This window comes from Oncorhynchus kisutch, linkage group LG24 (genome assembly GCF_002021735.2).
Source record: "Oncorhynchus kisutch isolate 150728-3 linkage group LG24, Okis_V2, whole genome shotgun sequence".
Taxonomy (NCBI): domain Eukaryota; kingdom Metazoa; phylum Chordata; class Actinopteri; order Salmoniformes; family Salmonidae; genus Oncorhynchus; species Oncorhynchus kisutch.
Genome location: NC_034197.2, coordinates 14,725,069 through 14,747,789, shown reverse-complemented (window position 1 = coordinate 14,747,789; position 22,721 = coordinate 14,725,069). Strand labels below are relative to the sequence as shown.

At 44.8% G+C, this 22,721-nt stretch overlaps 3 protein-coding genes across 4 annotated transcripts; all 3 read left to right on the top strand.

Moving 5' to 3' along the window:
• Positions 1-3,556: 3,556 nt before the first annotated feature.
• Positions 3,557-9,821, top strand: LOC109869332 (microtubule-associated protein RP/EB family member 1). 2 transcript variants are annotated; one of them, XM_031804064.1, is made up of 8 exons: positions 3,557-3,689; positions 4,185-4,308; positions 6,198-6,343; positions 6,460-6,652; positions 6,846-6,893; positions 8,946-9,058; positions 9,256-9,408; positions 9,568-9,821. In XM_031804064.1, exons 2-8 carry the CDS (start codon positions 4,188-4,190, stop codon positions 9,616-9,618), a joined length of 825 nt encoding a protein of 274 aa, XP_031659924.1. In that variant the 5' UTR covers positions 3,557-3,689; positions 4,185-4,187; the 3' UTR covers positions 9,619-9,821. The 2 variants fall into 2 exon arrangements, with proteins under 2 accessions (XP_031659924.1, XP_020315001.1); XM_020459412.2 differs by lacking the exon at positions 6,846-6,893 and having other exon boundaries at positions 3,558-3,689.
• An 8,411-nt stretch (positions 9,822-18,232) lies between these two features.
• Positions 18,233-18,908, top strand: LOC116356896 (WD repeat-containing protein 49-like). The gene is made up of 2 exons (XM_031803653.1): positions 18,233-18,337; positions 18,447-18,908. The coding sequence occupies exons 1-2, from the start codon at positions 18,248-18,250 to the stop codon at positions 18,708-18,710; spliced, it is 354 nt and encodes a 117-aa protein (XP_031659513.1). The 5' UTR covers positions 18,233-18,247; the 3' UTR covers positions 18,711-18,908.
• A 1,026-nt stretch (positions 18,909-19,934) lies between these two features.
• LOC116357003 (WD repeat-containing protein on Y chromosome-like) lies at positions 19,935-22,641 on the top strand. Its single transcript, XM_031804175.1, has 7 exons — positions 19,935-20,525; positions 20,758-20,910; positions 21,100-21,268; positions 21,449-21,581; positions 21,811-21,985; positions 22,117-22,215; positions 22,394-22,641. The coding sequence occupies exons 1-7, from the start codon at positions 20,253-20,255 to the stop codon at positions 22,574-22,576; spliced, it is 1,185 nt and encodes a 394-aa protein (XP_031660035.1). The 5' UTR covers positions 19,935-20,252; the 3' UTR covers positions 22,577-22,641.
• Positions 22,642-22,721: the final 80 nt, after the last annotated feature.

Below are 22,721 nucleotides of genomic sequence, written 5' to 3'. Positions count from 1 at the left end.
ATTTTTTATTTATTTAACCTTTATTTAACTAGGCAAGTCAGTTAAGAACAAATTCTTATTTACAATGACGGCCTACACCAGCCGTAGGTGGGCCAATTGTGCGCTGCCCTATGGGACTCCCAATCGCGGCCGGTTATGATACAGCCTGGATTCAAACCAGGGTGTCTGTAGTGACGCCTCTTGCACTGAGATGCAGTGCCTTAGACCACTGTGCCACTCTGGAGGCCGAGTGATGCATACTATTGCTGAGATTGTGGAAGTGTCTGTAAATTCAACAGGTCATAGTTCAGGTGGTAAAAAACGAAATCCTATTTCTCCTAGTGGGCCCATAAGTGGGAACGATGAGTAGTCGTGCAGAGGTACCTTGGAGGGAGAAAATGAAGTGGATGTTCAGTTTGAACCAAATTGTGTGTCGAGTGGAGATGAGAAGAATTGTATTACAGTGGCAAATGCAAAAGGAAATAAGAGAAGTAAAGTCGTAGTGTAATCTAGTAAATCCAACCTAGTTCTGATTCTTTTTTGGTTAGAGTAAGGGTTTTCAATCTATGTAGTTACCTGGGAGATCTATAAATATAGTGGATGCGTTGTATAAGGTGGCGTCCATGAGAGTAACGAGAAGTGGGCTTATTTCGTTTTTTTGTGTATCTATGGAACAGAAGGAGAGTGCTCTGCACTTCAGGAAGATATCGGATTGGAATGTGTCGTGTGTGGATCTTCGAAGCAGGGCGCCTATCAAAGCTGTTATCTCTGGGGTGGCGCTAGAAGTAAAAGGAATCAAGTGTTAGGTGCACACCGACTGACTCATATGCTTTTTTTTGATGAAGAGTCTCCCCCTTCTCATGTGTATTTGGGTTTTACGACATATCCTGTGAGAGCCTTCGTGCCCAAACCAATGCAGTGTGATAGATGCAAAATATTTAGTCACGTGTCAAGTGTATGTAGACGGGAGAGCCTAAATGCTGCAATTGTGGTGTGCATGCACCACATGCACCCAAATGTCTGAAGTGTCCTGTCTGGGTGAATGAGACAGAGGTGGTAAGAATAAGGGGTGAAAAGCAGGGCCCATCTAGCTTGCCTGGAGTTGAGACGCTTGGCGGAGATATTCCAGATTCTTGTGGTCTGTCCACACGAAGAACGGATGTTCCGCCCCCTCGAGGGCATCCACTGCTCCAGCGCCATCTTCACCTCGATAAGCTCACGATTCCCCACATCGTAGTTCCTCTCTGTGGCGTTGAAGCAATGGGAGAAGAAGGCGCGGGGATGTAACTTGAGGTCCAGGGCAGAACGCTGGGACAGGGCAGCCCCTACTCCGACATTTGAAGCATCGACCTCCACCACAAACTGGCGGGACGAGTCAGGATGAACCAAGATGGGAGCTGTTGTGAAACTGTGTTTAAGATCCCACAGCTGGGGACCACGTGAACGGACAGGGGGGAAGCTAGGATGCTGTAACCCGGTGATAGAAGTTGACGAATCCTAGGAAACGTTGCAGTTTCACTCGACGTAGGCTGGGGCCAATCCACCACCACTCTCACCTTCCCGGGATCCATCTGTACTCTCCCTGCAGCAATGATGTAACCCAGGAAGGGGATGGTGGAGCGATGGAATTCGCACTTCTCTGCTTTCACAAAAAGCTGGTTCTCCAGGAGGTTTTGGAGAACCTGGCGGACGTGAAGCAGGTATTCTTGGGAGGAGAGGGAGAAAACGAGGATGCCATCTAGGTAGATGAAGACAAACTGGTTCAACATGTCGCAGAGAACATCATTCACCAGAGCCTGGAACACAACAGGGGCGTTGGTAAGGCCAAATGGCATGACCAGATACTCGCAGTGACCGCTGGTTATGTTGAAGGCAGTCTTCCACTCGTCCCGTTCCCGTATCCGCACCAGGTGTTAGGGCAGCTTGGAGAACACGATGGCCCCCTGGAGTGTCTCCCCCAGAACGCTTCAATGGTAGTGTCGGGCACCTGTCGGGCGTTTCTCGCTTAGTGTTCCCTCGTCATCGAGCTGCAGCCCTCCTCCTTCCCCTTGGATCGCCCTAAGATAGCGTACCTCATCTGGGATGCCCAGCTCGGACGCCAGGGTAGCGTCCTTAAAGCTCTCATCGGCCCCAAAGACGATGAGTACCCGGAGAGATTTCGACTGGTTCCCCCAGAGCAAGATTGTATGAAAAGGGGTGTGAGTAAGGGGAGAGGAAAAGTTCTCCGTATGGCCCACCAGACTACTCGCTCCTACTGGTGAGCCTGGTCTTTTAGTGGACAGGTGGTGACAAAATGACCAGTAGTCCCGCAATACAGGCAACTCTTTGTGTGAAGGCTGTATAGCCATTTGGCTGGGGACAGCCTAGGTCTGCCTAGTTGCATTGGCTCGGGAAGTCGGGTAGCCTTGGGTTCTCTCGGCAAAGGAACCGTCAGGGACTTCCGGGATGTCTCGGAGGCGAGGTGGAAGCCTTGGTCAGGCGAGAGAAATCAAACCTCCTTTCCTTCCTTCACTCCCGTAGTCTCCCATCGATCCGAATGGTCAAGGCAATGGGCGAGTCGAGATCCGTCGGTAGTTCCTGGGCTGCAAGCTCGTTCATTACTTCCTCCGAGACTCCGTGCAGAAACATGTCAAACAGCGCTTCCAGGTTCCAGGCACTCTCAGATGCCAACGTGCGGAAATCCACCGCATAGTCTGCCACACTGCGGGAGTCTGGGAAGTTACCCTCGTGGTAGGCTGCCTAACAGACAACCCGTGGAATTGCTCCAGCAATGTGTTCACCGCTCGGTCTTGGCGTTCGGCCAAGGTCTGGACCCTTTCCATAAGGTCATGAAGCTACTCCCCGTGCCTTCCAATGGTGGCTCCTTGGGAGGAGATGGTGTTGCGGAGCTGGTCCGAGTCTGCTGGGTCAGTCATGGCAAGTTCGTACTATCACGTTTCAGTGAAGACCCAGATGCAGACAATGTCAAAGTAACAAAAGTTTATTACAAGAACAAGGGGCAGGCAAAACGACAGGTTAAGGGCAGGCAGAGGCCAGTAATACAGATCAGAGTCCAAAAGGTACAGAACGGCAGGCAGACTCAGGGTCAGGCCAGGCAGAGGTTAATTAATAATCCAGGGTGGTGTGACAAGGTACAGAAACGGCAGGCAGGCTCAGGGACAGGGCAGGCAGAGGTCAATAATCCAGGCAGAAGGTGGACTTTGTAGCATTTATTACATTGCTTATCAACTGCACAGCACACACAGAGTGGAAATCTGAGAAAATAGGTATCATGATGATTGTTTTTTGGGACTCAGGGATTTTACAGCAGAGGCATTTACAAATAATTCTGTCGATGAATGCTCCATCCTCACAGGCAGCTAAGCCTGTTTAGGGATGTGATTTGAACTGTTACTGAAGAAGTGAGATGTTTCCCCCTCCCCCCTCAGTGGGATATTTTTGGGTTCAATAGGTGGCGGCAATAGACCAACAGGTGTAATCTGCCATAAAGAAGAAGAAGAAGTGGGAGCCATAGCCTGTTGTGTATACTCCAAGCCTGTAGATGGCAGCAACGTTAATGTTCAGCTACCTTCTAACCGTACAACAAGAGCCAAGAGGAAGGAACAAGGCACGTAAGAATTAAAACGCCGGTGAACGGCGAGAAAGTTTGGTGTATCCACAAGTTTGAACCTTTTTGTAATTTGATTCAACCAGTGGAAGATTAAGAAAATGTAAGTTCAAAAGCGTGTTTCACTGAAATTGATAACGCACAGTAGAACTACCCAGCGAAAATGAATAGTGTATCTAGTGTTAGCGATGATGTCGTTGTTGAAGAATAGGTGTGTTTGATAGCTAACAGCTAGCTCTCGTATTGTTAGGTTAGCTGTTCCGGATTAGCTCAATATTAGCTAAGCTGGTCAACTCTGTATAACGTGATGCTAACATATGACTAACGTTAGCTGGCAACGATCACTGTCAACTACGTCAAAGTTTATGATGGTTAACACGGCAATTTAGCTAATAGGGCGTAAAGTTAGCAAACGTTAGCTAAAACGTTGACTAGCTACTAGTAGCTGTCTAGCCATGAAGAACATTGATCGTGCGTGTCTTAGCTAGCTAACTAAGATGTAAATGAGCTAGATGTTTCTTTGTTTGTTCCTTCTTCCCTAAAACTTGTATTATTCTCATGTACCATTCTCATGTACCATTCTCATGTACCAATCTAGAAGATGGCTGTCAACGTTTACTCCACATCTGTGACCGGCGACAACCTTAGTCGCCATGATATGCTTTCTTGGATCAACGAGTCTGTACAGATGAACTACGCCAAAATTGAGCAGTTGTGCTCAGGTCAGTAAGAAATCACGTTAGTTAGCTAATTTAGCTGATCTAGATCAAACCAGAAATATGTCCATCGGCATAGCTAACTAGCCTGTGATGGCCGTTCCGATGGTTCATTCAAAGCGTGGTAACGTTATTTTCGACAAACCTTTATTTGGAGATGCATACCTTGTCTTTTAAACTCCTGTTTCCAGTTGCAGGTGGAACTAAAAAAAAGAGAATATAAATAAAAATAATTTCTGACCTCAATACAGAAAGTGCATTTAATATTTTTCGGAATATTAAATTGCAAGTTCCACCTGCAACTGCAAAATAACGTTTATAAGACACCTGTGGCATCAGAATCGAGAACCAAGAACGTATCACCAGGAAAAGATTGGATGGAAGTTTTTTAAATCGTATTGTCAATGCATCCTTTGCTCGATCAATTATTACATATCTATAACCAGTCTGGACTATGCTCAATTAAGACATAACTATAATGAGTCTGTTCTACTTTTGCTATGTGCAGAAGGTTCAAGCCCGCTCGGCAACTAACTACAACACCATCAGCCTGTATGTGTAGCCCTATACCATGCATTTGAAAGTATTCAGACCCCTTGACCTTTTCCACATTTTTTTTTTAAACGTTACAGCCTTCTTCTAAAAGGTATTAACATCTCATCAAAATACCCAGAATGACAAAGCACGTGTTTAGAAATTTTTGCTAATTCATATTAAAAAATGAAATTACATTTACACAAGAACTCAGACCAATTACGCAGTACTTTGTTGAAGCACCTTTGGCAGCGATTAAAGGGGGCCTCTAGGGGTTCTGAGCTTTCTGATTGTTCTGGAACATATAAGTGGATAATGTATTATAATGTCTTGGGTGTGACGCTACAAGCTTGGCACAGCTTTATTTGGGTAGTTTATCCCATTCTTCTCTGCAGATTCTCTCAAGTTCTGTCAGGTTGGATGGAGAGTGTTGCTGCACAGTTATTTTCAGGTCTCTCCAGCCTCAAGGACATTCAGAGACGTGTCCCAAAGCCACTCCTGCGTTGTCTTGGCTGTGTGCTTAGGGTCGTTGTCCAGTCGGAAGGGGAACCTTCGTCCAGGTTTCCTCCAGATGTGACGCTTGGCATTCAGGCCAAAGAGTTCAATCTTGGTTTCAGAGTCCTTTAGGTGCCCTTTGGCAAACTCCAAGTGGGCTGTCATTTGCCTTTTACTCTACCATAAAGGCCTGATTGGTGGAGTGCTGCAGAGATGGTTGTCCTTCTGGAAGGTTCTCCCATCTCCACAGAGGAACTGGAGCTCTGTCAGAGTGACCATCTGGTTCTTGGTCACCTCCGTGACCAATAATGGGGTATTGTGTGTAGATTGAGAAGGCTGTAACGTAAGAAAATGTGGGAAAAGTCAAGGGGTCTGAATACTTTCCGAATGCACTCTATATTTATCTACCGCCATCTTAGAAACTACTCCCCTTTCATGGAAATTGTACTTCCCACAGATAAGTGGCTTTGGCTGTCATAGGACATTTAGGCAAGAGGTAATGTCAGGAGCAGAGGAACAAGTACCCCATTTCTATACTTGAGTAAAAATAAAGATGCCTTAATAGAAAATGATTAAAATAAGTGTCACCCAGTAAAATACTACTTGAGTAAGTTATGAATTATTTGGTATTAAGTATAGTTAAGTATCAATTGTGATTGCTAAAATATACTTATGTATCAAAAGTATGGATCATTTCAAATTCCTTATTAACCAAACCAGGCGCCCCCCCCCCCCCCCCCCCCCCCCAATGACTAAAGTAGTACTTTAAAGTAGTTTTACTTAAGTACTTTACACTGATTATAGCCTATAAAAGTTGAGACATGATTAGCTGGTCATTTAATAAATGATTTATCACATTCACACAGGTGCCGCTTACTGTCAGTTCATGGACATGCTTTTCCCTGGATGCATCCCTTTGAAGAAGGTAAAATTTCAGGCAAAACTAGAGACTGAGTTCCTCCACAACTTCAAACTTCTGCAGACCAGTTTTAAGAAGATTGGGGTTGACAAGGTGAGTGTTTACGAGTGTCTAACTCAGTGTGTACCTTCGGCTATTGCAGTATTCCTAAAATATCACATTACTGCCATTTTTGCCACTGAGATTGACACTTTTTAAACAATTTCCAGATAATTCCTGTGGATAAATTGATAAAAGGCAAGTTCCAGGACAACTTTGAGTTTGTGCAATGGTTCAAGAAATTATTTGATGCCAACTACGATGGAAAGGAGTATGACCCACTCGGTGCTCGCCAGGGCCAGGACACTGCTCCTACGCCCAACCCAGGGCAGGTCGCATCCAAGCCAAGAAAGCCCACCACTGGTGAGAAGAAAAATGTATAATTTCTAACATGTTGATGACTATAACATAAATACCTAATTGAAAATATAGCTACACGCAACAACAAGGGGGGGTGTCTAATCCAAGTTACTCCCAGTCAGCCGGTGGAACATAGGTTGTTCCTGTCTTTGATGCTTGATCCCTTAAATGCATACTGTATGCATCTCTATTTCAGTACAGTTCCACAGCTCCCCACCTCTTATCAGACCAGCGGCGAGAGTCGGTAAGGTGGTTTAATGGTCAAACGGGGATCTCCAATGGGCACATATGGTGGGCTTTCACAGTCATGGTCACACTGTGGAAAGGATAATTTTTTTTTGTTAGGCTAGGTCATAGATACCATACTAAATTACGAGAGGCTATGTCATAAACATCAACGTTCCAGAATGGGCTGAAAATGGCATCCAGGTTGGTCAGGGAGAAATCCAAACCAGTCTAATTGGAAGGAAGGGCAGTAGAGGCATAATCCTGATTATACTTATGCGGGACAATAACAGGAGTGATATATCATCAGCTGTTAGTGGCAGTCTCAGACGTTCCCGCAGGTGAAGAATCCGGATGTGGTCCTGGTCTGGCGTGGTTACACGTGCTCTGCGGTTGTGAGCCCTATTGGACATACTGCTAAATTCTCTAAAATGACGTTGGAGGTAGGTTATGGTACTGAAATGAACATTAAATTCTCTGGCAACAGCTCTGGTGGACAATCCTGCAGTCAGCATGCCAATTACACTTTCCCTCAACTTGAGACATCTGTGGTGTATTTGAGTGGCCTTTTGATATCTCCATCACCGGGTGCAACTGTGTAATGATCATGCTGTTTAATCTGCTTCTTGATATGCCACACCTGTTAGGTAGATGGATTATCTTGGCAAAAGAGAAATACTCACTAACAGGGATGTAAACAAATTTGTACGCAACATTTGAGAGAAATAAGCTTTTTGTGTGTATGGAACATTTCTGGGATGTTTTATTTCAGCTCATGAAACATGGAACCAACACTATCCGTGTTGCGTTTTATATTTTTATTCAGTGTGTATGTGACACAGTATCAATAGTTGTTGCATTTACAACTAAGTCCTATCATCAACTGATTTCAACCAGTGTATGGCTGTGTAGGGTCCTATAAAATCAGCGTTAAACCCACGCTGCGGAGAAAGTGGACAGAATCCAGACATTAAAACGGAATTCAATATTCCAAAATATATTGAACTTAAGTAGGAAATCAACTAGATGTATTACATTTATTAGAAAATGCATTAATTTGCCCAAGATTATCATAAGACATGAATAAAATGCATTAGTGATTTCGTATTTTGCCGTTTGTCTACCACTTTGTGTAGCCGTTAGCGATGATGCTAATGTAATGTCAACCATGTTCCGGTAGATGGAAAGGCTTTCCCCAAACATTTATTGGTTAACTGTTAACTACAAAGTGGCCTATGCCTACCTGGCGGAATATGATTATTTGCACCAATCCAGTGGCCCTTTGTTTAGCAAACTCGAATCACATGAGCGCTACAGAAACATTGCTTACCAAACAATGATCTCTGGCTGTTGCACAGTTGAATTAAAGGGCAACTACACTAAATGTCTCAGATTTCTTTCTCCCATGCTCACCTCAAGTGGTCTCCTGATGTGGTTTAAGCATTGCTGTTAACTTAGAAAAACTCAATTTAAAAAAGCAATGGAAACCTAGTGGAAACCTAGTAAACCTAATGGAAACCTAGTAAAAATAAATAAATAAACTGAATCAGGCAAATTAAACAGATTTTAACGGGCTCTAGCTGTGCATCGACTGCATTTCTTTGAATGGCATATTGACAGTTAATTAGAAAAATGTATGGAATCATTCCTCTAAAACTAACAGACAGAGAGCAGATGCATTCTTCAAATTCATTATTTTACTGTTATCGCAGCACTGGAAAACCATTTAAGTCATGAGATAGTGGATTGTCCAGTCAGATGGAACAGAGTAACTAGGCATTTTAAGGTCATAGATTTAGCCGGTGGTAACTTGTGGAATAGACACCAGCCTGAATGCGGTTTTAACCAATCAGGATTAGACCCACCCGTTGTATAAAGTTGACTGACCCCCTGGCAAATGGCTGACCTTTATCCTATCATACGTAGGTTCATGTCCATTCCAGTATTCTATAGGCTAGGAACTGAAGTGGGGATAAATGTGCAATTGTGTGTCTAAGGTTGAGTGCATGGACACAGTCCACTGTTATTATTCTGTCCTAGTTTGCCAACTTGTGATTTGTGTTGGATCCAGCTCCCACGAGGTCTACAACGGCAGTAACCAAACCCCCGCCCAGGTCAGCAGGGAGTGCCTTGCGGAGGCCCGGAGGGGCAGAGGACGTGGAGAGGGTGGAGCTAGCCCAGGAGGTATGTTCTTTCGGAGGGTCACTGCTAAAATGAGTTGTTGTGATGAGACACAATGAGATTTCCCCTCAAGCTCCTGTACGGCTTTTGTGTGCTCGGTCAACAGTTTATTGAAATTGAAGCTTGTTTAGTTGTAACATGAGTCATGACAGCCCCGCCCAGTCGTTCTCCTGTCACTTTTATGTATTCTCTCGCCTCAGGTCAGTTCCCTGAAGGCCACTGTCCAGGACATGGAGAAAGAGAGAGACTTTTATTTTGGAAAGCTGAGGTCCATTGAGGTCATCTGCCAAGAAGTGGATGGAGAGGCAGATACGACGATGCAGAAGATTATGGATGTTCTATACGCCACTGATGTGAGTGAAACTTCACGGGAATACTCTGACCGACACATCTGAGAGACTCCGTCTTCTGCATTTCTATACATGTTTCATAACCGATCATTATCTGTAGTAGGAAACCAATGTAGCGTTGTATTTGAATATTGAAATGCCAATTTTGTTTCCTGCTAACAGGAGGGGTTTGTTATTCCTGATGCTGAAGGAGAAGAACCAGAAGAGTTCTGATGAAAATGGACACAACTGCAGTTCATACCTTAATCACACACTTTTCAATACACACACACACACACACACAAGTTTGCATGTGCAACGTTCATACGCACTCTTTGGGTCTAATGAACATGCACTTACTCACACTGTGGATTAAGTTGCCTCTGGATTATACACTGCCTGCCACCTTGGTCCAAGTGTTTATTGGACCAAGTGTTTTTTTTGGACCATAAAATACATTTCAGAGACCCTGCTGATCCAGCCGCCAGAGAAGAAGAACCCTGGATAAAATTCCAATGGGTCCTTATTTTCTGGGGGTTTTCTGCCTTGTTCTTATTCTGGCCTTTTCTGTGCCTTTAAATTTAGGCCTGTTACTTTTGAAATATGTTCAGGTTGTCTTTTTATTCCTTATATATTTCCAATTGACCTAAACAGTACTGTACTAGATTATTTTGATATGATATTTGCAAATATGAGTAATTCTTAAATATATACATGAATGTTTACTCTGCCAATTGAAATGATTGTAATTTTTATGGTATGTTTACACACATTCATTATATACTTAAGAGTTCAAATTTGTGGTTTAGGCGATCAGCATTTGTATTTAGTTTGTTTTTATCTCCGCAGGTATTCATCACATTACTTATTTGATTTTTTTCAATGAAATTAAGTGTTTTTATTGAGCACCTTAAATAAAAAAAGAATGTACTTCTTACTTAAAAGCAAAAATGATAAGACTCATTCTGCCATTTGTGTATTGTATGTAGGCTAGAGTTGCACTCCACTTACATATGTTCTGATTTACTTCCTCATGTAAGCCAAAGACAGGATGTATGGTTGCCAGGCCACACAGTGAAGAAATACATCCCTGGAGTCTACAGTTAGAGCAGAACTAGACACTCTTAGTAGAGGAACTGAGAGCTCTATTTGTAGGAAGTCTGCTTGTGAACTTAGTAGCAATATACGGCTTCTACAGGCAACACTTTTCTTTAAAAATGAAGGTTTGATTGGAAACACTAGATGTGTTTATAGGTTGAAGAAATAGCTTGTTTTAACTTCTATGTGATGTTATTCACTGAAATTGAATTAGAATATGTATATTTATGTGCTTGTTAAAATGTCCTGACGTACATTTGCATTGCTATTGGCAGTTGGTTCTAACTGCAGTTACCCAAGGCCCGGTGGGCCTTATTCACCTGCAGTAAACCCAAATCAGAACAGTGACATAAATGTAAACCTGCCCAGAGTAAAGGGCCATAAATAAAAACAAATGTCTAGAAACCCACTGCGCCATAGACGTGGGTGGCAGGGTGTACTTGTCCTACTGGGTGGTGTCAATTCTGCCACCGGTCGGCAACATGGCAGCCCTTTGTGTGGGCCGGATGCTGTTCCTGATCGGGCTCCCTGCCTGCACCCTGGGGGTTCGCAATAGGTAGCACCTGCCTTGTGGGGACCACTGTGAAGCAGGGGACCTGAGCGACGGTGGTGGTGTGGACCCTATCCGTGTCTTGATACTGTATGTCCTGTTGAGACAGCTCCATCATCTGCGTCTTCATGTTGCCCTCTCCCTCCGCTGTTGGCACCAGGGGCTTCCTGACAACCGCTCTCATTCTGAGCTGGTTTGTGTCATTTTCTCTGATCAGAATATACAGGTCCTCGTCTAGATCTTCTTTGTGGGGTTTTCCTCTGTCTCTCACTGACCCCCATCCTTGCATGTTGATCTGGCCATCCAGTTTCTGCTTCCGGTGACTTGGCCCCAGTAATCTGCTTATAAAGTTATAGTCTGGCTTGTCTTTTACAGGCACAAAGCTTCTCCTGCAGGTGAATGAGGCCCACAGGGCCTTGGGTAACTGCAGAGGTTGTTTGTCTACAACATGTCATTGAACATGTTATCCTGCACTCTATTGATCTCTTCATCCATAAGCTTCTCTGTCTGTCAAGATGCAAAACAGATTTGGATAACTGGTCATTATCTTTTCATGTAACGATTGTGTCAAATAGGCAGGACTCTGTCTCTCCCCTTCTGTCTCCCTAGTGTCATCTTTTTGTCATCAAGAGTGCAAGGTCTTTTTTATCAACAGAAAAAAGCTTGGAAATCTGTTCAGAATCTGGTTAAGTTTGATCTCCATAGATATCAATGATTTATGTTAGGACCATCTCTCTCACATTGTGACATCACCAAAAGAGCATTGTTCTTCTGTGAGCATTTGTGCCTGTGTTAAAGGTGTGAAATCCATGACCAGTGTGAGCTTGTGGACTGTCACAGAGGAACTGTGAAGATGGCCAGCCTTACAAGGTCAGACAGTAATATAAAGCTAGTTCACATTGGGACTTTAAATGTGTCTGATCACGAAATCACATTTTGAATTGCTGGGTGTTCATTGTGTCCGTTGCCTGTGTTGTCACAGTTCCACCTCCGATGACAAGCAGAAACACACCACAGCTCCGGTAAATCCAGAACAAAATGCATCTGCACACTGTTATGCTCCCCCAAAGTGCTCTGTTTTATTTACACCGACATTTCCATTCAAATTGCCTGGGTTTTTGCTGCCTTGTCACCCACATTTTCTATGCAGTTTTTAATGAATCTTGCCCTCCTAAGACCTTTTCAAGTGAAAGATGGTTCACGTTGGTTTTAATATCAAATGTGGAGTTAAGTATGACTGAGGTGCTCCATATCCTCCCTCCGCAGGGTATTTCAGGGGAGGCGGTGCGTTCAGGGAAGAGCAGTGACTCCGCGGAGGAGGACATGCCAGCTGAGGGAGGAGTGGAGAATCAGATCAACGAACAGCACCTTCGCCACATTGAACGCATGTTCAGAGAGGCTGACACGGATGGAGGGGGGGGTGAGTGACCCCAACACATTACACCTCCCCATAACTAATAGTATACCACAGTATCATTTTTAGCCCAACCCAGTATCATTTTTAGCCCCCAGTGGATCCCTGCCAGTTTCACCAACCAGCTGCACATTTCTACATAGTGTTGTCATACAAACACACATGGGTCGTTCCATGAAATGAGTCCCATTTGATATTTTAAGTTCAATTTAAAAGCTAAAGTGTCATAATTCTGTATTGTTGGGTTTAGAGCTTGCAAATAAGGTATTTTACTGTACTTGTTGTGCATGTGACATTAAAACTTGAACATTTTGTATTTTGGCTACTACCTCTATGACTTTTATTAAGATTTGAACCTCTAACCTTCCCCCAAGTTTTCACCATCATTGTAAAGCCCTCGTTATTTTGTTTCTTTGACAGAGTCATTTCTGGAGATGATTATTTATTTTTTTGTGATATATTTCATAGTGATTCATTATGAGGGAAAATAACAAAAACAACCCCCTTCCCTCAATTTAAGGTTGATCCCGTTACGTGAACTGAACTCTTGTTTGAGCATGGTGAAACTCTTCCTTTTAGAATATTTTTTTCCAAAAGAAACATTGAACATCTAACAGTAAAATCATAGTGATAAAAGCAGGTGAGCTAGTTCTATCCCCATTAAAAAACTGCAAACCTGACTCGCCACCCTATGGCAAAATGTGTGGAATCGCAGGAAATGAGTCATAGAATTGCAAAATCTTTTCTCCACACCATGGAAAAATGTTTAGATTGCAGCAAGCTTACTGTAAAACAACATTTTCTCTATGCCCCATGGCAAAATGTGTAGAATTGCATGAAATGTACAAAACTAAAAATGTTTTGCTCTTGCAAGGTGGGGGGGTGGCTCCCAAACCAAATGTTGCTAAGGGCCCTGAATAGGCTAGTGCCAGCTCTGACTGCATGTGTGGGTATGGATGTGAGTCCGCAGACCCGCGAGCCACTGTGGCCCCTCATGATTTTTTATGGACCCCACCCCAATCTAAGTTGCCCATCCCTGCCATACATACATGCTAGAAATATTTTAACAATTTAAACTTTTTTTGTGAAGCTTGCATTTAATTGCCTGTCTCTGTTGCACACGACAAGCTTCCATTCCTCCTGTAACAAGGTGATTTATGGCTGATTAAAGATGAAATCGTCAACCCTGTTGAGGTCAACCCTGTTACTTTATTTGGCACATTTTAATTGGTTGAACATGTGTTCTTTATCACAGAATGTGAATAATAAAATAAAACATCAAGTTACACTATCCAAAAGGGACACATTTTCACTGTGTGTCATTCTCATTCTCTCTGTCAGGGTTGGATATGGCTCAGTTCCGAGATGCGATGAAGAAGATCATGGGCGATGTGGATGACGAGGATGTGGACATTATCTTTATGAAGGTGGACACCAACTGTGACGGCAGAATGGACTGGGTGAGAGAGCAAAACGACAATGAACAGGAGTGCTGTTTTGTCGTCCGTTGACCAACTCTGGTGTGTGACAAACACGTAAACACATTTAAGTTTTTACTCTCATAAATAACAACTTTGTGTGGTTTCAGGTTGAATATCTGAACTACATGCTTTTAGAGTACAGAGAGAAAGACTCTTTGCAGCAGCAAAACAGGCCAATCTACTTTCCCAAACCACTCAAGATTGTGCCTGTGTAAGTGGTATTTCATTGGCTATGTTCTACAGGTTCAAGTAGTATACAAGTAGTATATGTGCAGTGTATGCATGCTTTAATTTTTCTGTGTCTCTGCCTGTGTAGTGCACACTGTGAAACCATTGTTCGGCTCCAGTTCTACCCATTCCAGCCCCCAGCCGGGGAGAAAAAGACAGACTCTGGGGAGCATGGCAGGGCCTCGGGGGGTTCTAAGGGCCGCGCCCACAGTGGACACTACCTGTCAATCAGCCGTGATGGCGTTCTCAACTACTGGAGCGAGAGGTTCAAGCTGCTGCGCACAGTCAATGTGCGTATCAGCCATGTTCAAGCATTATATCACGAATAATCAATCAATTCATCTATTACAATTGAATTGAATAGCAATTCATATGTTTTCCCCAGACAATAATGTTTGATATGATGTGAAAACTCTGAAGTAATACATGATGTTGACATAGATGGAGAAAAGACAGTTGTGAAACACTGCTATGTAATAGAACATCCCACCAGCAGGTATGCTTCATGTCATGCTTGTGGACCAGTAGGTATGCTTCATGTTATACTTGTGGACCAGTAGGTATGCTTCATGTCATACTTGTGGACCAGTAGGTATGCTTCATGTCATACTTGTGGACCACAGGTATGCTTCATGTCATACTTGTGGACCAGTAGGTATGCCTCACGTCATACTTGTGGACCAGCAGGTATGCTTCATGTCGTGCTTGTGGACCAGTAGGTATGCTTCATGTCGTGCTTGTGGACAGCAGGTATGCTTCATGTCATACTTGTGGACCAGCAGGTATGCTTCATGTCATACTTGTGGACCAGCAGGTATGCTTCATGTCATGCTTGTGGACCAGTAGGTATGCTTCATGTCATGCTTGTAGACAGCGGGTATGCTTCATGTCATGCTTGTGGACAGCAGGTATGCTTCATGTCGTGCTTGTGGACAGCAGGTATGCTTCATGTCGTGCTTGTGGACAGCAGGTATGCTTCATGTCGTGCTTGTGGACAGCAGGTATGCTTCATGTCGTGCTTGTGGACAGCAGGTATGCTTCATGTCGTGCTTGTGGACAGCAGGTATGCTTCATGTCGTGCTTGTGGACAGCAGGTATGCTTCATGTCGTGCTTGTGGACAGCAGGTATGCTTCATGTCGTGCTTGTGGACAGCAGGTATGCTTCATGTCGTGCTTGTGGACAGCAGGTATGCTTCATGTCGTGCTTGTGGACAGCAGGTATGCTTCATGTCGTGCTTGTGGACAGCAGGTATGCTTCATGTCGTGCTTGTGGGATGTTCTATTCTTTATCTGTGAAACATTCTTTGCATGTTTTTCTCTGCTCTAGATAAGTCAGATGCAGCACACAGTGGCCCAGCCCATCTGGGTGACAGACATGGTCTGCCTGAGCAACATCAACCAGCTCTCCATCTCCTCCACAGGGCGAGACGTAGGTGTGTCTGTGGGAATCAAAAAACATTTGTATACATGAAAACATCTTATTATGCAGTGATATTATGTTGTACAATGCCATAGCTACTGATTTATAGCTACTGTATGTTTGTTGAAGTGTTTGTACAGTGTGTTTGTTTTTCTCTCACCAGAATTCTATGACATCAGTGCCAGTAAGTGTGACATAGTGTTCTCCCTGTCGGAGCTGGAGGCCAACGTGGAGGTGATGGACTACTGGTAGGCTTTGTGTGTATTCCAAATGGCACCCTATTTCCTAGTGCACTACTATTATTATTGATTATTACTTCTGTTTAATGGAACATAATGACTTTTGCAGGCCTTTTTGTGAGAATAACCTTTTTCTCTCTGCTTCCTTTCAGGACAGATGGTAAGAGAGGAGTGTACTCCATTGGGGATGCCAGTGGCACCATATACATCTTTGTCTCCTCTGATGTGGTCCATAATGGCCTGTTCAACAGTGCTGCCTTCAAGACAGGTACTGGGTGAAAACATGCAGGTGAAGATGGTAGGTTCATGCCGAAGACCAAACTCACTTCTTTGCCTCTTTTTCAGGATCAAACTATCGCATCCCTGTGTCAGCCCTGCTCAAAAACACCTCCAGCTCATTTCTCTGCTTTAGAGTCGTAAGTAGCCTATATAACTTTTGTTTTTCCTGTTCACACTCTTTCTTCCCCTCTTTAGTTAGTTCTCTGTTTCATATCTTCCCCTTTTTTTTATGTTCCAGCCCAGCCACAATGACTGGATCCACCAGATCCGCTACATCCCAGAGTTGAATGCCATCGCCACCTGCTGTGCGGCAGACCAAACTTCCATGATCCTGACCACGCTGCCCCACTCACGCAAGTGTAAAATTCAGTACGCCCCCTTTCACGTTTTCCACGTCTTTATTTTTCAGTGGGTTTTACAGGACTGTTTAAAGACGCACTGCAGCTATATTTGAACTTTTCGTGTTGAAAAACAATATCCCACATATAAGTACAGTAATATACACACACTTAAAGTGAACAAAATATGTTTTGAGCAAAGTCAGTTTTTTTTTGACACAACCACAAACTTCAAAGATTAGGCCGTAGAAGGAGTTGGTCTGATGCGATGTCATCGGCCTCCCTCCTTGGTTGTGGGAACATCTTGTGCCATGTAATGTCATACCTAGCACCTATTGAGATGTGCCTTTTGTTCAGTAAAACAGGTGCTAAATGAGGTAAAGAAGAGGCTGGAGTGCCTCTTTAAAATGCCCTCAAATCTCTCATTTCTAATGTTCATTTCACGGATGAATATAATTCTCTTGTTTTTCTTTCTCAGAACTGCACTCTTTCACATGCAGAAGGGAATTCTGTGTTTTGACTACTCACCTGAGCTCAACGTTCTGGGTATGTGTAGAAGTAATTCTCCGTACAGTGCTGTTTATGATGTCTGAACCAATTACATATAAAGCCAGTTACAAAATTATATTATTTTATATTAAAATCGAAAGCATGTTTTGATTCCACTGGTCCTGGGGCCCTTGTTAAGGTCAACAGCATCAGGAACTTTAGGAGGCTGACACTTCCAGTAACCCCAAGCACACATCAAAATCCACAAAGAAATGGTTAATTGACTACAAAAATCTACATTTTGCAATGGCCATTGACTTGAACCCCATTGAAAACCTTTGGTGTGAATGGAAGAGGACAGCCTATAAGCGCAGACGAAGGATATCAAGGATCTGGAAAGATTCTGTATGGAATAATGGTCTAAGATCGCTCCCAATGTGTTCTCCAATCTCATTAAACATTACAGAAACATACTAAGGGTCATTATCCTCACAAGGGGAGGGTGCTGGAGTATTGAAAACAAGAGGTGCTAATAATTCTGACCCCTATCTTTGAGTTTTTTTATTTTTTTATTACTTATGAAACTAAATCTCTTTCTCTAAGCAAATGTATTAGTATAAAATCATATAATTTCCCTTTTTTTCATGCAATATAGCTCAGTATTTATATTACTTATTTTATACAGTATTCTTTGCTGATCTTTCTGTAGCTGTCAATCTGGATATTATTATTTTGATGCAATAATCCATGATGTGTGTTTGTCCGCGCTTGTTTTCCAATGTTCCAGTGACTGGATGCTTCGATCGGGTTGTGAGGGTCTGGAACCCCTATGTGACCAATCAGGCCACATCACAGATGAAAGGTCACAGCACCATCATCACTCACATCGCTGTCAACGGCAGAGACAACAAGATCATCAGTGTCTCCAAAGACAAGGTCAGATGTCCAGCATTATCACTACAGGGACACTCAATGTTGTCACCCGTTGACTACTCAGATTTGTAATGCTCATTTAGACCACAAAACAGGTCAGGGTCGTTTCTTTCTGTTCCAGAATGTGCGGGTGTGGGACCTGCAGGACAGTGTCTGCCTCCAGAACATCCAATCCAGGAACGTCAACATGGGCTGCTTCCCCATCACCAGCACCTACTATAACCACACCAGTAACACCATGGTGATGGCTACGTACCTAGTGTGTGTTCGTTATTGCCTTTAACATGTGTACTCATACACACTCTATTGGTTGTACAAGGTTCTTTGGTATTGCTGTGTATTTATTTCCTCATGTTTATGTTGCGCCGGGCAGATTGGAGTTCTTCGAGGGTCTATGGAGGATGCAAACTGCTCTGTACCCACAGCTACAACATCACACGAACAGCCACTCTGTGCTGCTCTCTACAACTCCAACTTCAAACAGGTTGGTGATGGTTCAACACTTGGGAGTGAGGTAAAGGTCAACTAAGGGATGATCATACAACCTATTGAAGCTAGGTAAACCCACCTTCTCTCCACTGCTCTGTGCCCAGGTGGTAAGTGGGTGCCATGCGGGCGTGGTCAGTGTGTGGGACATCCTGACGGGGGAGAAGGTAATGCAGTTCCAAACGACCCCTGAGCGACCAGTCGAGGTCACTGCCATGGCATTCGACGGGCCCAAACGCCGCCTCATCACCGGGTCTAAAGACGGCACCCTGCGTCTCTGGAACTTCAACAACGGGGCTCTCCTTTCTGAACTGCCCCTGGTGGACAGCAATGAGGTACTGCGCTGTATCCTGCAGGGCACTGGTCCCTAAGTGACAGACCAGACTTGTCTTTCTTACCACCAAGCAATGCCGTTCGACTACAGAAACAATACTTACTGAAATGACTTGTTGGCAGGTTACAGGGATTCTGTACATCAACGAGAGGATTTATGTTTCAGGCTGGAGCAAACGGGTCATGTGGTATCTGTGAGTGCTTCATGTTTTTACATCTTTGGACTGTATGCAACTTTTAAGCACTTTTTTGGCTGGCAATTGGTCAACTTGTGTGGCTTTTGTATGTTGTATCTGTATTATTTGTATCATTTGTGTCTGTATGTTTACTTCTTCCCGTCTGTCTGGCCGTCTGTCTTTCCTCCTGCCTGTCCGTCCGTGTGTCAGGGACAATAAGGAGGAGGATAAGATGGAGCACCGCGTGTGGAACCAGTACCACTCAGACGACATCTATTCCATGCACGCCCACGGCAGCAAGATGCTGGTGACCGCCTCCTACAGCGGTGACGTCATTGTTTGGAACATAGATTCAGGGCAAGCCTTCTGCCGTTTCAACGCTAGCGAGAGCCCACTGCCCCTCGTACCCATACGGGTGAGACGAGACACAATGGAGCGCTGACATTTTGTTTGTCTGTTGTTGCTAGAGACTGTACAAAAAATACCTCTGTTTGTCTGTTGATGTTCATGTTGAGTTTCTAATCAGGTGATAGAGAAACCAGGCCAGGTGGTGACTGTTATGAGTCCAGACGGTTTGGGGAAGGAGGATCAGGACGATGTGTGGCTCCGCTCTATGGTGGAATTTCTTGAGACCGTGAGCCAGACTCTCAACCCTCAGGCTCGTCGTCCCAGCTGTGCCAACCCTGCACACACCAACGTCATACAGGTACACATGGAGTGTGGGTGTGTACACTGCCTTTAATACGCATGTGTGTGTGTACTGATGTAGAGGTGTGTGTGTTTGTGTCCCTCAGCAAATCAATCAAGCCCGGCGTTGCAGTATTCCAGAGCCCCCTCCTGATCCTGTGATTCAGGGGCCTCGCGCCAACATGCGGCATGTAAAATAATGTTTCAATGCTTCTCTCTCTTTTTGTATGTTGACCGTTGTGTAAGGGGTTTCCATTACAGGAGGTTGGTGGCACCTTCATTTGGGAGGACGGGCTCGTGGTAATGGCTGGAGCGGAATGGGTGGAATGGTATCAAATACTTCAAACACATAATTTCCATGTGTTTGATGTCGTTCCATTTACTCCGTTCCAGCCATTATTATGAGCCGTTCTCCCCTCTGCAGTCTTCTGTGGTTTCCATGTATTGATGTGTGTATGCATGGGTGTGCATGTTTCTATGCATCCCACAGGGCCGGAGGGGTAGCATCTCGGCTCCAGTCTCTGCTTTACTGCCCCAGCCGGTCACCGTCTCCATGGGTAGGCGGACGACACTGCTGCCCAGACGCAAGAGCAAAACCCTCAACCTAGACGAGCTGGAGAAGCCTCGGTTTGCAGTGGAGAAAGTACTGGCTGACTGACATGTACACTGTAACCTATCTGACGGTTTAACATTGTTCACCTTGATTACCGACAGAGGATGTCAATGACTGTCTCTCCCTCTCTTTCTCTCCCTATTTCTCTTTCTGACGAGCAGGTGTTGTTTCTGGCCACCCGTGAGCGTAGCCCTGACACGGCCATCCTCCTGACCAGCTCAGCAGACGGCTACATCTACGCCTGGTCTATCGGCCGTAACGGAGGGCTGCTGGGGAAATTCCGTGCCGTGCATAGCAAGGGGCCAGTCATCTGTGCCATGTCCACTGACAGACAGGACCAGATACTGCTCACTGGAGACAGCAACGGATACATCACGGTAGTACTGGAGGGTTTGGAGACCATAGAATAGTCCATGTGTTGTTTATCTATGTTGGCTACACCAACTGATGTCTTTGAGTGAAGGGGACAGTGGTGAGAAGTGATCAGGGTGGAGACATTGGCAGGATGTTTTACAAATCGACTATGGACTGATAGTATCTTTCTTTTCTTTTCTCTCTGTTTTTCTTTGTTCACGTCATCCCTCTACACCTGTATTTCCTTTTCCGCAGCTGTGGGACATTGAGAAGTATTGTTACCGTATGAGGGGTGGGGTGGCTGAGGAAGAATCATCCAATGAGGACTCTCTGAGGTTGCCTCAACTCATACCTCCCTACTGCAAAGTGGAGGGACCACGGAGGCTGGTGGTGGAGCAGGTCAAAGAGGTAACTCAACAGCAGTGCACACAGAACATAATGACAGTTACAGAGCTTTAGGGAGGAGGGCAGGTTAGGATGAATGTGTAACAGATCTGAAACTAGCTAGTGGTCATTGATGATGTCACCTTCCGTAGACGGAACAGACTCTGTCATAAATAGATTTCCCACTCATTTCTATTATCCCTCTCTGACCAGATTTTGCAGGGACGGAGTGTGTCCCTGATCCCCCCTAGGCCCCTGAGTTCCTGGCGCTGCCACCTGAAAGGGATCGTTCATCTTGAGTATGTGGAGCGTTTCCGCCTCATCGTCACAGCCAGCCTGGACTGTAACGTACGTCTGTGGACCACCGCTGGCAGATACATCGGTAAGCACCACCACTACCGCCACTGTAGTTACGTGTATGGTGTCATTAGTTTGAGAACGTCTTATGGTTCTATGTAATATGTTTTATCATCAGCCACAAGGGGGCAGTGTTGGTACGCTCCAACTATGTGTATGTCTACTAATACTGACAACTAGTACCCGGTCTGTCTCTACATCTCAGGCACTTTTGGGCAGGGCCTGTGGCGGGTGGGCGACCCCAAGGCCCTCCACACAGAGCTCCCAGTGGACCTGAAGAGGATGGGGTCCTGTCAGACACTTAAAGTCCTTAATGAGGGGAAGTACCCGCACTGGAGGTGAGGGGAAAAGTCCAAATGCGCAAGCCCTTCTGTCTCCATAATGTGAACTATATGGCTGATGAAAGGGACTTTCTACACACAAAAACATGCTAGTCATGCACTGTACCCATCCATGCACTGTACCCATCCATGCACTGTACCCATCCATGCACTATTACTGAGTCTGATGTTTGTCCAATCATGTCATCTGTCTGCATCTCTTTGATGTCCTCCTATGCCTTCTTAGCTGTGCCAAACGCATCCTGGAGGGCCTGACTGCACAGAAGAGTCAGCAGTCGACAAAGTTTGGTGGGGTCACAACGCAGCTGAGGGAACTGGTTCCTACCGACCCACGGATCGTCAAGTACACCGACGAGCAGATTGAGAACACATGGAGACTGTGGCAGGAGAAGGGAAGGCAGGTGAGTTACAGATGCCATCCACACTCACAGTAGCCTACGTACATCAGATTAAAGTAAAGGACTGACTGCAACACACCTGTGTGGTTACTGTGCCTAACGATCGAGCGTTGCTTCAACTGTCCTTCCCTCAGACCAGCAGCATTTTAGGACGAGCATACAAACAGAAAGTGAGACATCACCTTCCGTCCTGTACCCCTGACCTCCAGACAACCTTCAGCAGTCAAGAGCAGGTAAGACTCATACCTTAAAGAGCCTACAACTAACTCTATGGGACCGTTTCCTGGCCTTAGATGTGTAGTTCTCTGTCATTTTTGAGAGAGTATAAGGCACCATCTCTGTTGTTCGAAGTCAAGAGGGATAATGATGTGCCTGTTTATTTATTTTGTTTGTTTCTCTGTCTCTCTGTAGTTGAGGGTGTATAAGGCCTTGCCCTACAGCGTTCTGCGGCCCGTCACCCTGCCCCCTGTCCCAGAGCTTCTGAAGGACCATCAACACAGGTTAAATGAGGGCACAGACACTGCCGCCAAGCAGAAGAGGAGCACTAAGCGCCGGCCCCACTCACACACACGCTACCTGGCTGCTCCTCCATGACCAGCAACTCCCAGGTGCTAATATGACCCTCGCTGATTACACTCAGAAATAAAAATGAGTCTGGCAAGGCACTATTTCATGTGTTTGGTGTAGTTGTTTCAGACGGATCAGGTCGAGAGAGTTATACAGGACACGTGTAACGCTT

Coding starts and splice junctions, on each gene's coding strand:
- LOC109869332 (XM_031804064.1), top strand. CDS start 4,188: ATGGCTGTCAACGTTTACTCCACATCTGTGACCGGCGACAACCTTAGT. Junction 9,059..9,255: donor GGGTGGAGCTAGCCCAGGAG/GTATGTTCTTTC, acceptor CTCTCGCCTCAG/GTCAGTTCCCTGAAGGCCAC. Junction 9,409..9,567: donor ATGTTCTATACGCCACTGAT/GTGAGTGAAACT, acceptor TCCTGCTAACAG/GAGGGGTTTGTTATTCCTGA.
- LOC116356896 (XM_031803653.1), top strand. CDS start 18,248: ATGGAGGATGCAAACTGCTCTGTACCCACAGCTACAACATCACACGAA. Junction 18,338..18,446: donor ACAACTCCAACTTCAAACAG/GTTGGTGATGGT, acceptor CTCTGTGCCCAG/GTGGTAAGTGGGTGCCATGC.
- LOC116357003 (XM_031804175.1), top strand. CDS start 20,253: ATGTCAATGACTGTCTCTCCCTCTCTTTCTCTCCCTATTTCTCTTTCT. Junction 20,911..21,099: donor TGGTGGAGCAGGTCAAAGAG/GTAACTCAACAG, acceptor CTCTCTGACCAG/ATTTTGCAGGGACGGAGTGT. Junction 22,216..22,393: donor CCTTCAGCAGTCAAGAGCAG/GTAAGACTCATA, acceptor GTCTCTCTGTAG/TTGAGGGTGTATAAGGCCTT.